This window comes from Zootoca vivipara, chromosome 9 (genome assembly GCF_965207765.1).
Source record: "Zootoca vivipara chromosome 9, rZooViv2.hap1.1, whole genome shotgun sequence".
Lineage (NCBI taxonomy): Eukaryota > Metazoa > Chordata > Lepidosauria > Squamata > Lacertidae > Zootoca > Zootoca vivipara.
The window spans coordinates 38,118,281-38,132,079 of record NC_142592.1 but is presented as its reverse complement, the minus strand read 5'-3'; the positions used below and the strand labels follow the sequence as shown (position 1 = coordinate 38,132,079).

The following is a 13,799-nucleotide window of genomic DNA, read 5'->3' as shown; positions in this document are numbered from 1 at the left end:
AAAATGTGACTGCTTTGCTCATCTCCCAGTCCTACTGCTGCTGTGCAACCCAGCCTAAGCCACGGTTTGTCTAGTGGAGACGTAACACAAAGCCAAAAACATTGCAAGGAGGAGCAAAGCAAATACAGTTTTCCTCTGAGCACCTGCAAACTTACTTATTCATGCATAGCAATAGTTTGACTTACTGTTACCTGAAACAATTTGCAGTTATAGATCCTTTTTCATTAAATTAAGCTTTCTTAGTGTTCAATGAGGGAAAAATGAGAATTAAAAAATATCTTATGCTGTTTTATGTATATTGTATTTTAGGTAATTTTTATCATTGTTTTATATCTATTTTAACCTTTGCTTTGGGAGTTGCTTTGAGTTTTTCAAAGAAGCAACTAAATAATAATTAACAACCACACTTCCCTTATATGCAGAAGATTGATATAAGTGCAGACTTACATTGTGCATATTGCCACTTGCCATATGGTAGGCCAGAAAATTATACCAATACATGCAGTCTTCTTGTGATGGTATATACTGTTTATAACATTTATTGTATTGATCAACTACTTTCTTATGTAGTGCCTAAAAAACACAATGCAATTGTTAATCTTGGGCTGAAATTATCCTTTATGTAGTCATTTTATTGAATTAAAATAACTGAAACTGTCCTATTGCTACAAGTATACACAGGGTTAATAATTTTGCTTACCCCGCTCCCCATGGTGGGAGGGGAGCCAGGATCTGGTCGATGTACAAGAAGACACTGAAGTTGGAGCTTTAAGCATGCTGATATGCTGCCTCCTTCCATCTTAAGCTCAGATATGAGAAGGAAAATGTTTGGGTTTCCCTCCTTGCCCAAATGGTATTCCAAGCATGCACTGGACAGAGGAAGAGCAAACCGCTGCTGCTCCAACCTTCCTACAGCGAGGAATTGGAGACAGGAGGAGGATCTGAACCTGAGGGGTGCTCTGGGCTCAGAGTGTCCATTAGCTGCATAGGTTGAGCAAGCTGATACACTTCTATTTCCCCCTTCAGTTTTGTAGCAATATATCCAATGTCACAATTAAATTAAAGAAAAAGAATTGTAGAGTTGGAAGACACTCTGCTGATCATCTAGTCCAACCCTCTGCAATACAGGAAATCCGCAATCCTAGACAGCCATAGAATTGGACAGAGGGCAAGAGGCCAAACAGCCAACCACATTTTAGAGTTGTTGTTTTTTAAACCACTGTTGATTACTCAGCAGAACTGACAAGCCACTCACCCATCCTTCCTGCACATGGCTGTCAAAGGGCCAACCTAGTTGATATGTTAAATGAATGCACTGGACATATGTGGTTTTTGTTATTTCAATAGCAGCTGCCAGAGAGGGAATTGATACACCATGATGGCACAACAAAGCATACCCACCCTGCTACTGAATTGCAGCCAAAGGCTTCAATCCAATACAATAGCATATTACAAGCTTCTAGGTAACCTAGTTTCTCAAATGACTACAAGGTGAGAAGCAGCTTGTGTAAAGGTAAAGGGACCCCTGACCATTAGGTCCAGTTGTGACCGACTCTGGGGTTGCGTGCTCATCTCGCATTATTGGCCAAGGGAGTCGGCGTATAGCTTCCAGGTCATGTGGCCAGCATGACAAAGCCGCTTCTGGCAAACCAGAGCAGCACATGGAAACGCCGTTTACCTTCCCGCTATAGCGGTTCCTATTTATCTACTTGCATTTTGATGTGCTTTCGAACTGCTAGGTTGGCAGGAGCTGGGACCAAGCAACGGGAGCTCACCCCGTCACAGGGATTTGAACTGCCGACCTTCTGATCAGCAAGCCCTAGGCTCAGTGGTTTAGCCCACAGTGCCACCTGAGTCCCACAGCTTGTGTAGTAAGGGATGAATAAGCAGAAAGACCTGTCCCAACATTGAAATCAACAAATGATCCACAAACAGTTTTTTCCAAGCATATAAAGCCACTAGACTGAGCTTTTAAAATCCACCTCCCCCCACCCATTTTAGTATCATCTCCCAATATTTCTGAAATATTAAGTGCTTTAACAAAACAAGCTAAAACTATGCTTCAAAGATGGCACAGTACTTTCCCCTATAAGGAAGCCCATTTTTAATAACCATAAAAAGCAAATAAAACACTAACTTTTTCATCATTTCAAACACTTGAGGAAATTCAGAAGAATTTTTAGATACTTCTGTTTGATTATTAGCAAATATAAATAGATTTCCCCAAGATACTCCCTCCTCTTGGACTTTGCTCTGCTAAGGAATGGGAAGCATGCAAATTCTTGTGTCATACAAGAAACCTGCCAATGTCATATAGTGCCACTATTAATCTAACAAAGCATTTTATGTTGTGCTGTATCAAAATAGCTTTAAAAGTTGAATTAGTATTCTATTAAGAAATTAGTACTGGTGGATATGTAACTGTACAACTAGCAATTTAAATAAGAATATTTTGCACACTGCATAAGTACATTTTTAAGCTGTGTCTAATGCTTATATGTCACCACTATAAAGTCAGAAACATACTTGAAGCTGAGAGCGATTCTTCTCTGTAAGAAAGTCAAGTTGGAGATCATGCAAGTAATACTGGAATGATTTTCCATTCCGATCACAGAACAGGAGAGATTTGTTAACAAATTCTTGCAGTATGTCTTCAGCTTCCTCTGTCTCCATATCCCAAAGAATACAGAATACCTGAAGTGCATTTTGAAACAAATAATTGGTCAAGTAGCACATACTTTTGGTGATAATCAAATTCAGAATTTAAAATATGCAAATGAACCAAATTTCTATGCAACCAAAGAAAACCAATGAAATCCATAAAGTTTCCCCATGTATCAGTAGGAAGAGCCATTTTCAGCAAGGAGAGCACACTGCATCATAAGCAAACCTCTGGAGGCTGTATGTCAGTGGTAGATGGGACCAGAGGCAGAAATTGGTAGAGCAAAGTTGGTAAGAGTCTTATCTTTGTACACTAGACTACATTCCAACCATGAAAAATAAGGTTTCTTTCTCTCTCTCCCCACCCTGCCCCAATCCTCCTTCAGGCAAACAAAAGGCATTGCCACAGTTCAAATGTCAATTCTAAGTCAGGTGGAAGCACTTGTGCAGAAAGTGTCCTTCAGATGGCATTCAATGCAGCACTCATGCAAAAATGTTTTCATAAAGGATAATTCTCCATGTCTCCTCCCTAGTGAAGGCCTCTAATTAAGTTTCTTCTGGGGGTCATGGATCTTGCTGATATAAGTAGAGGCCTTAAGCACGTACTACTGCTAAAAACAATAATTTTATTATTTATACGCTGCCCATCTGACTGGGTTGCCTGGGTTCCAACATATATATAAACATAGTAGAACATTAAGCCTTAAAAAGCTTCCCTATACAGGACTGCCTTCAGATGTTTCCTAAATGTTATATAATTATTCATCTCCTTAAATCTGATGGAAGGATGTTCCACAAGGTGGGTGCCGCTACCACGAAGGCCCTCTGCCTTAACTGTCTCAATTAGATTTAAGATTAGTATGGATTGTTCCCACTACATAGAAACAAAATTGTGCATATATAGATATAATTTTTTGAGAATCTGTGAACTATTTTTCCAACTGCTTTCCCATGTTTTTCAGCTACTAAGTACTAATATTTAATTATAATATTTGTTATTATTAAGAAAATATATGTACTGCTTTTGACAACTTTATCCTAATGTTTACCTAGCGCTCCACTCTATATCAATGCAGAAGCCATTTTAAGAACTACAGTGGAACCTTGGGTTATGAACACCTCGGTTTACGAATTTTCGGTTTACGAACGCCGCGGACCCATCTGGAACGGATTAATTCACTTTCCATTACTTTCAGTGGGAAAGTTCGCTTCAGTTTATGAACGCTTCAGTTTATGAACAGACTTCCGGAACCAATTGTGTTCATAAACCAAGGTATCACTGTATTCCAATAGTTGATACCCCTAGCAGCTGCATAATGCCCACCACCCTGTAAGCAAAGAGGCAAGCACTTCTGAAACAATCCCACCTCTGAGTCTGCTTTGGCTAGTGAAGAAGGGAACAAGACCAAACATTACATATTAAGCTACAGCTACCATGGCATTGAGAGAAAAGGGGAGAAATTATGCTCAAGGATGGGTCAGTTCTAATGTCACTCTCATTACAACATCAGTTTTCTGCAAAATGTCATGGTCACAATTTGTTATCATGATTTAAAAGTCACAATTTCCATAACCACCACCAGTGTTTCTTTAAAATGGGTTTTACCTTTGAAGGCACTTTAACATCCTTTTGAAGGACAGAAAGATCTCTGTAATAGTCTTTGAAATCTTTTGGCAACATTTCAACACTTATGGACATGGCTTCATCAAGTGCTTCATAATCATAAGATGATGACTTCCTTATTCTTTTAAATTGCTTATTTTGAAGTTGTTTAAGATAGTATTCCCAGCGATTGGGGAAATCTCTTAATAATGCTCCTATCAAAGATACCACAAGAGGAGAACCTGAAAAACAGGAATGGGTGAAATTACTAAATGAAAATTAAACTTTTGATAAAAGAATAGCAAATTGCAAAGAGAATGCTGTGAAGGAAATGTAATTTTTACATTGAGTTGCTCACTGGTCAAGCTTAGACATCACAGTTAACCGTAGCTAATTGTTTACTATGCACATATTGATCTCACCCACTTTGCTTCTCTGCACTAGCACATGGGAGAAGAAACCATGATACCTCGGGCTTAGCATTATGTCCAAACTGTGGGTTTTGCTTTGTTTTCTCTGTCAGTCAAGAGCAAACCTTAGATACAGATTGTAGATTGTTCAAAGTGAAAAAAACCACAATGCTCAGTTTGAAAACAGCAAGAGATTGTGGTTTCCTTCTCCTACATTTTTTCAAAGGAAGAACAAATGCTGTTTTTACAGTAAATCTGTAATAAGGTTTATCATGACATATGAATGAGGTCACAAGTCTAGTAAACAGCAGATATACGATGAAAGTTAAAAATGGTTTGTTTCAAAATGCAGAGAAAATGAGCATTCTTACCTTTGCATTCTTTTACAATACAATCAGCTTTTTCTGGTAGTTCTGTTATTTCTATATTAACAAACCGAGATAATATTTCAAGTGATTTTTCATGTGTTAGTCCACTTTCCACAGGAACTTCATATTTATTGCCTGTGTTTAGAGTTAAGATTCAAATAAAAAAGGAAATATTTAAATTAATTCATGCTACATATGAATTTACACTGTAATTAGGATTTTTTAAAGTTACAACATGGGAATTTTAACTGGGCTTGTTTAAATGTGCTATATTTGTTTATTTTAATTATTTTTGTTCATGGTTTATATGCATGGTATATTCCATAGAATTGTAAAGTTGCAAGGGACCACAAGGATCATCTAGTCCAACCCTGTGCAATGCAATAATCTTTTGCCCTATGTGAGATTACGAGTTGCATGCTGTACCATCTAAGGTATTATTATTTAATTTCCTCTGTTGTTGTCTATCTCTTCCCTAATACAGTTGTCTGAATCAACTATTTACAGTTTTCTTAAATTTTGTATGCTCTTCAGTGTTTCTCACTGATACTGGGTCATTCTGTGTAATTCAATAAGAAGCAGTATTACTAAAAGCTCAGATCCTGTCTTTCTACATCTCTGTCTTCCTGGCTACATAACAGAGATTATGAGCTATTTTTTAAGGACAGTGCAGTTTTTCTCCTCTGTACAATGCCTACATTACTGTTGCACTTAATAAGTGTTAATGGTAGTCATGGCAACACAATTAAAAAAACCACTCTGTACATGAGTAACCTTAAATACTTCAAAGAAGGAAGAAGACGCAATCCTTACCAGCTACAGAATCTGCTACACTCCTATCTCTACTGGTGATAAGAACCTGGCAATGACTGTCAAAGGATTTTAATACCCAGGAATCCCAAATGTCATCAAGCACCAAGAGAGACCTATTAGAAAAAAACATGTCAAGCTTGGAGGCACTGTACACCTGCTTTGGAGATTCCTTAATATGTTAAGAACCAATAGACTTTTCATTTCATTTCATTTTTCAAACATGCTCCCTTTTAAATATTTATTCTAAACAAAAAAATTGAGTCCCATGTGCTTTATATCCACAACAACTAAAATTGCCCAGAAGAAAGAATTATTGTCTGGGACAACTCTCAAGAGCTTGACTGGACTAAAACATAGCAGTTCTACAGTTAGTGAGAAGCATTTTCTATGTATTTTACATTTAACAAACATTTGCAGAGTTAAAGGGCTTGGTAATATTGTATTCATTACCTCATTTGAACACATTTGTTAAAAGATAGTTGTTTTCCAAAAAACAGCTAGGTATGTTCCAAAAAACACAACAGAAAAAGCTAAATACTGCTAAATTCTGAATCTAGATGAGTTGAGATCAGCCAGAGATAGCTGGTGACTGTGGAGAAGCCATAGTCTAGAACTAGTAATATTGAATCAATTCTGTAAGTCTTTTGGACACATGTTCAACATATTGCTCGTTACAACTAGAATCAAATGGGAGTAAGGAGTTCTATTAATGACAGCTAACAAATCTGGCTGATGCTTTAGGTCAGAGTGGTTCAACACAAAGCCTGCAGGGCAGCCTTTTTTGTACTAAAGTACTAAAGGAGCATTGCTAGCGCTAATGACCATTCTCTTCCATTTTCAATTAAATATGTTAATTGTGTATATTCCCCTTCATGGATCAATGCCTTGTCGTGGCGAAGGGGCTTGAATAACTCAGAGAAGCTATGAGCTATGCCATGCAGGGCCACCCAAGATGGACAGGTCATAGTGGAGAGTTTTGACTAAACGTGATCCACCTGGAGAAGGAACTGGCAAGCCACTCCAGTATCCCTGCCAAGAAAACTCCATGGACAAAGACAACAGGCATATAAAAGTTATGACGCTGGAAGATGAGCCCCTCAGGTCGGAAGGCGTCCAACATGCTACTGAGGAAGAGCGGAGGATAAGTACAAGTAGATTCAGAGCTGATGAAGCGGCTGGGCCAAAGCCGAAAGGACGCTCAGTTGCGGATATGCCTGGAAGCGAAAGGAAAGTCCGATGCTGTAAAGAAAAATATTGCATAGGAACCTGGAATGTAAGAACCATGAATAGAGGTAAGCTGGATGTGGTCAAAAATGAGATGACAAGAATAAATATCGACATCCTGGGCATCAGTGAACTAAAATGGAAGGGAATGGGCGAATTCAGTTCGGGTGACTATCATATCTACTACTGTGGGCAAGAATCCTGTAGCAGAAATGGAGTGGCCCTCATAGTCAACAAAAGAGTGGCAAAAGCTGTAATGGGATGCAATCTCAAAAATGACAGAATGATCTCGATACGAATCCAAGGCAGACCTTTTAACATCACAGTAATCCAAGTTTATGCACCAACTACTGGTGCTGAAGAAAGTGAAATTGACCAATTCTATGAAGACCTACAACAACTTCTAGAAATGACACCAAAGAAGGATGTTCTTCTCATTACAGGGGATTGGAATGCTAAAGTAGGGAATCAAGAGATAAAAGGAACAACTGGCAAGTTTGGCCTTGGAGTTCAAAATGAAGCAGGGCAAAGGCTAATAGAGTTCTGTCAAGAGAACAAGCTGGTCATCACAAACACTCTCTTCCAACAACACAAGAGACGACTCTACACATGGATATCACCAAATGGGCAGCATCGAAATCAGATTGATTATATTCTCTGCAGCCAAAGATGGAGAAGCTCTATACAGTCAGCAAAAACAAGACCTGGAGCTGATTGTAACTCAGATCATCAGCTTCTTATAGCAAAATTCCAGCTTAAACTGAAGAAAGTAGGAAAAACCACTGGGCCAGTAAGATACAATCTGAATCAAATCCCTTATGAATACACAGTGGAAGTGAGGAACAGGTTTAAGGATTTAGATTTGGTGGACAGAGTGCCTGAAGAACTATGGATGGAGGCTCGTAACATTATACAGGAGGCAGCAATGAAAACCATCCCAAGGAAAAGGAAATGCAAGAAAGCAAAATGGCTGTCCAACGAGGCCTTACAAATAGCGGAGGAGAGGAGGCAAGCAAAATGCAAGGGAGATAGGGAAAGATACAGGAAACTGAATGCAGATTTCCAAAAAACAGCAAGGAGAGACAAGAGGGTCTTCTTAAATGAGCAATGCAAAGAAATAGAGGAAAACAATAGAATGGGGAAAACCAGAGATCTGTTCAAGAAAATTGGTGATATGAAAGGAACATTTCGTACAAAGATTACCATAATCAAGGACAAAAGTGGTAAGGACCTAACAGAAGCAGAAGACATCAAGAAGAGGTGGCAAGAATACACAGAGGAATTATACCAGAAAGATATGGAGGTCTCATACACCCCAGGTAGTGTGGTTGCTGACCTTGAGCCAGACATCTTGGAGAGTGAAGTCAAATGGGCCTTAGAAAGCATTGCTAATAACAAGGCCAGTGGAAGTGATGATATTCCAGCTGAACTATTTAAAATTTTAAAAGATGATGCTGTTAAGGTGCTACACCCAATATGCCAGCAAGTTTGGAAAACTCAGCAATGGCCAGAGGATTGGAAAAGATCAGTCTACATCCCAATTCCAAAGAAGGGCAGTGCCAAAGAATGCTCTAACTACCGCACAATTGCGCTCATTTCACACGCTAGCAAGGTTATGCTTAAAATTCTACAAGGCAGGCTTAGGCAGTATGTGGACCGAGAACTCCCAGAAGTGCAAGCTGGATTTCGAAAGGGCAGAGGAACCAGAGACCAAATAGCAAACATGCGCTGGATTATGGAGAAAGCTAGAGAGTTCCAGAAAAACGTCTACTTCTGCTTCATTGACTATGCAAAAGCCTTTGACTGTGTCGACCACAGCAAACTATGGCAAGTTCTTAAAGAAATGGGAGTGCCTGATCACCTCATCTGTCTCCTGAGAAATCTCTATGTGGGACAAGAAGCTACAGTTAGAACTGGATATGGAACAACTGATTGGTTCAAAATTGGGAAAGGAGTACGACAAGGTTGTATATTGTCTCCCTGCTTATTTAACTTATATGCAGAATTCATCATGCGAAAGGCTGGACTAGATGAATCCCAAGCCGGAATTAAGATTGCCGGAAGAAATATCAACAACCTCAGATATGCAGATGACACAACCTTGATGGCAGAAAGCGAGGAGGAATTAAAGAACCTTTTAATGAGGGTGAAAGAGGAGAGCGCAAAATATGGTCTGAAGCTCAACATCAAAAAAACCAAGATCATGGCCACTGGTCCCATCACCTCCTGGCAAATAGAAGGGGAAGAAATGGAGGCAGTGAGAGATTTTACTTTCTTGGGCTCCTTGATCACTGCAGATGGTGACAGCAGTCACGAAATTAAAAGACGCCTGCTTCTTGGGAGAAAAGCAATGACAAACCTAGACAGCATCTTAAAAAGCAGAGACATCACTTTGCCGACAAAGGTCCGTATAGTTAAAGCTATGGTTTTCCCAGTAGTGATGTATGGAAGTGAGAGCTGGACCATAAAGAAGGCTGATCGTCGAAGAATTGATGCTTTTGAATTATGGTGCTGGAGGAGACTCTTGAGAGTCCCATGGACTGCTAGAAGATCAAACCTATCCATTCTTAAGGAAATCAGCCCTGAGTGCTCCCTGGAAGGACAGATCGTGAAGCTGAGGCTCCAATACTTTGGCCACCTCATGAGAAGAGAAGAATCCTTGGAAAAGACCCTGATGTTGGGAAAGATTGAGGGCACTAGGAGAAGGGGACGACAGAGGACAAGATGGTTGGACAGTGTTCTCGAAGCTACGAACATGAGTTTGACCAAACTGCGGGAGGCAGTGCAAGACAGGAGTGCCTGGCGTGCTATGGTCCATGGGGTCACGAAGAGTCGGACACGACTAAACGACTAAACAACAACAATTGTGTATATTAAATAATATTACCTACATTGCGAACCCTTCAATTTATGACCTGGAAATTTAATTCAGTGTGTGTCCTGCAGGTTCTGTGTAGAAGTACTATTGCAGCCCACTTGGTCTGAGAAGTTGGATCACCCTGCTCTAGATGAACCAAGCATGCAATCTAGAATTCTTGTCAAGCAAGTAAACGTGCAAAGAATTCACCAATGGTAAGGAACTTAAAATTCACATGCTAGAAGATAGAGCATTGCTAATTGTGACTTGGGCTGGATCTAGACACATCTAAGAAGCGTTTCAATTTAAAGCGTTGTAAATTGAAACAGGGAAAACAGGTAGAGAAAAACAATGTTATAGCGCACATACAACACATAAAAATCTCTTTACCAGTCTAGCTGAGTCCTTAGAAAAGTCTTGATTAAGCCAATGAGTACATAAATGAAACAAAAACAACACAATTCTAGTAGCTGACTTGAAATATGCAAATATTTCTTCACACTATTGACAGTACCTTGGGTATTTGCGCAAAAATAGCAAACGAAGGCGATCTTTAGCTTCCTCGATATTAAGTGGTGGCCTCTGAGAGTAAGTGAAGTCCTGGTCTAATCTTAGACAGAGATTTTGGAGTTTCATTAACAGACCTGCCTTGTCTTGTTTCCCAACAGAAACCCAATGTACTCCTCCTGGGAAACAATCTAGCAAAAAGATGCAAAGTTCAATTTATAATGTAGATAGAAATAGTTACTTGTTTCCCTAAACACAAACAAATTTGTTTATTTTAAAAAGCAACAAAGCTAACTTAAACAAAATTCTAAAAGTTTATCTTTAAAAACTTGTGCCTAAATTGGCTTGTTTTCCTCTTCCCCTGCCATACAATTTACTTTTATGACACATTTTCTAGATTGTAAACCTGAGGTCAGGGACTGTCTTGTTTACTATTGATATTATGTAAACTGCTCTGGGAATCTTTTGGTTGCCAAACAGTGTAAAATTCTTAAAATAATAAATAAAATCAAGCTACATTAAGAGAAACAAATGAGAACAGGATGTTTACATTCAGCACAAATTATTGGTATAGGACACATATATTGATTGCATCATTCAAAGAGGGCATATAGGGCTCAGTTCTCAAAGCTCAAAATACTGTTATTCACACCAGATATGCTCTTTTGCTGCTACAGCTAATACCCTTCACTTTTACAGTGATAGCAATATTACATGAAAAGTTAGTGCACCAATTGTGTTATAAAAATAATGTAATTAGTTAATATTAATGCAAGTCATAGCTTATTTCATAACTATTTGCTTCTGTGAGTCAAACCGCACTACTACTCATGCAAGTTAACGTTCTCTGCCATTTTCTAGTATTCACAAATTAAAAATTAAAAAAATACATGATTCAGGCAAGCTATTTTCACCACATATTGCCACTTGTCTGGAGGTGAACTATCCTTTGGAATAACCTCTAGGAAGCAGAACGTATCTTATTGATACAAAGCAGCTAGAAATACCTTTCAAAAGACTGTGGTCACGTAATGCTTCTGCCGCCAAAACAGACTTTCCACAGCCTGCCATGCCATAAACAATAACCCATCCTGGATCGCTTTTTAATTTATACAATTTCTGTTGAATTCTATTTGCTAGTTCTGGACGAGTGACAAACACTACTGGTCGCTGTGGAACACCACCTTCACAGAGAATTGTCTTAACTTAAATTCAAAAAGAGAAGATACAAAAAACAATAAAGAATTTAGATAATATAACTTGCAGACCTTTAAAGTATTAAATAGAAATACCGTACTACATCACTACTCCTAATACACAGAATAGCATCATCACTCATGATAATTATTCTATTTAGATGCCAACTAAAAGAAATTTGGCTTCAAATCACCTAGGTTGTAGGTGTAGCAGCCAACCCTTTAAAAAAACCACAAATTGTATTCATCAGCTGTTTGGTAGGGAGACAATCCTGGAAGGGGGAAATTAATCTACTGGTAACCCTAGTCCCAATGTGCAATAGTAACAGTATGAAACTTAAGCTCCTACACACAAGCCACAAAAACTAATGCAACCCTATTGTTGACTTACTTTAGTGGATTTGTATATTGTAGATTAAATCACTTGGAAATGAAGGGACCATAGGAATTAAAAATCTCCTGAAATACTTTTTTCAATAAAAAGCAGAGGACAGAATATTTTCATGCAATGAAGAATAGTTTGTCATACCATATGAAGTTACTCCATCCATAGAGTTCTTTCCATTATAAGGGGAAATAATAGGGATGCCATCCTGGAGAAGGGCAGCAAGATCTTTGTATCCCTCATGAAGCAGTGCATTATAGAAGGATACGTAAGCATAATTATCTTTGGCAAGAATTATTTTTACTAACATAGCTGCTCGTTCTCTCTGTGTAGTCTAATAAGGGGGAGAAAAAGACAATACATATTTGATACAATCTATCCAACTTTCTGCACTTTTAAGCCCCATTTCCGCGATTGGAACACAATGCACTCCCAGGAAATTGTTTATTAGGCAAGCTGATGATTTCCATTATTTTCTTTGGGAACATTTCTAATCCATGCTTTCCGTGTGAAATTACTGCAGCCAATCAGCAAAAGCCAAACAAAGGAAAATCTGATTTGTCCAATTTCTCCTGCTTCCTGATATGGCCAGTCTTTATTCCTCCACAGTTTCTGCCCAAAATGACTGCTGCAAACTAGCAAAACCCAAACAAACAAGCAGGTGGGCAAACTATGGCTATTTGGATATATGAATCAACCATTTGTGTAGCAAGGTTTGGGTGTAATTCTGTGTGTTTGGATAACTGAGATTTCAAATTACAAGTGCTCTGATAGCAGAACCTTGCATTTAAATCTCTTCCACTGAAATCAAATAAATTTGGATTTAGGTGGATTATGTCCCATACAACAATTGCCAGGTTACCGTACTTAGCGAACAATCCAGGCAGTTGTGCACTTTTGCAGTCCAATATGATGCATGTCTATTCCAAAATAAGTCTCAATAGCAGTGTTTGAATATCATCCTAAACCATAGTTTAGCTGCAGGAAATGAATAACCCTAGTTTTCTTCTGCACTTTCTCAGCTTCCTCCCAAAGCAACTGTTGCTTTTAATTAAGCAAGATTTGTCATGTTATCTGACAACAACACAGTAGTTAAGATTAAAAGTTTAGCTTAAAATATTTCAAGTCATGGTTTTTTAAAAAACGTGCTCGTTTTAAACTACCTGTGACTCTCCAGATGTTGTTGTATTCTATCAGTCCCAGCCACCATGGTCAGGGAAGATGGGAATTTGAGTTTAACAACATCTGGAGGTCTCAGATTCCCCACCCAGATTTAACTGTACTTAATGTTAACCACAGTTCTAAGTTCAGATGACACAGAAAGCTGTAGTTAACTAAAAACAGAAGTGAAAGCTTCTTTTGGCCACCTGGTAGTAGAGCACAAGGGCCTAGAAGAAGACTAGGTTAATTCACATTGTGCTAAACCATGATTTAGCATGATGTCTAAATTTAGCACTATGACTTACTTCCAGGTAAGCATGTGTACATTTGCAGCCTTAATACCATGTGCATACCACAGGAACACATCTATAAAGTATTAATTCAACAAAAACATACATTCGTATGAAAAACTGTGTCTAAGATATTCAGGGAGACAATTGTTCAAACCTATGAAGAATGACACCCCTCCTTCTCAAATTTGGAAACCATTCTTATAGCATACAATCTGAGTGCAACCAGGTCTTCTAGAAGATTAAGACAATAACATTTTATTTGAGGTAAATTGAGCATGTCTATTTTGCTATGTTTCCTATTAACATTATTAAATTACTGTT

The 13,799-nt window shown here is 38.5% G+C and overlaps 1 protein-coding gene across 1 annotated transcript in view; it reads right to left on the bottom strand.

The window, feature by feature from the left end:
• Nucleotides 1–13,799, bottom strand: part of APAF1 (apoptotic peptidase activating factor 1) — a 44,142-nt gene that overhangs the window by 27,927 nt on the left and 2,416 nt on the right. Inside the window, exons 4-11 of the mRNA XM_035126889.3 lie at nucleotides 12,169–12,358; nucleotides 11,451–11,648; nucleotides 10,451–10,634; nucleotides 5,856–5,968; nucleotides 5,046–5,177; nucleotides 4,268–4,506; nucleotides 2,527–2,694; nucleotides 448–573 (exon numbers count right to left, since the gene is read on the bottom strand). Of these exons, the coding sequence (XP_034982780.1) occupies nucleotides 448–573; nucleotides 2,527–2,694; nucleotides 4,268–4,506; nucleotides 5,046–5,177; nucleotides 5,856–5,968; nucleotides 10,451–10,634; nucleotides 11,451–11,648; nucleotides 12,169–12,358 (1,350 nt within the window). The remainder of the gene's footprint in view (nucleotides 1–447; nucleotides 574–2,526; nucleotides 2,695–4,267; nucleotides 4,507–5,045; nucleotides 5,178–5,855; nucleotides 5,969–10,450; nucleotides 10,635–11,450; nucleotides 11,649–12,168; nucleotides 12,359–13,799) is intronic.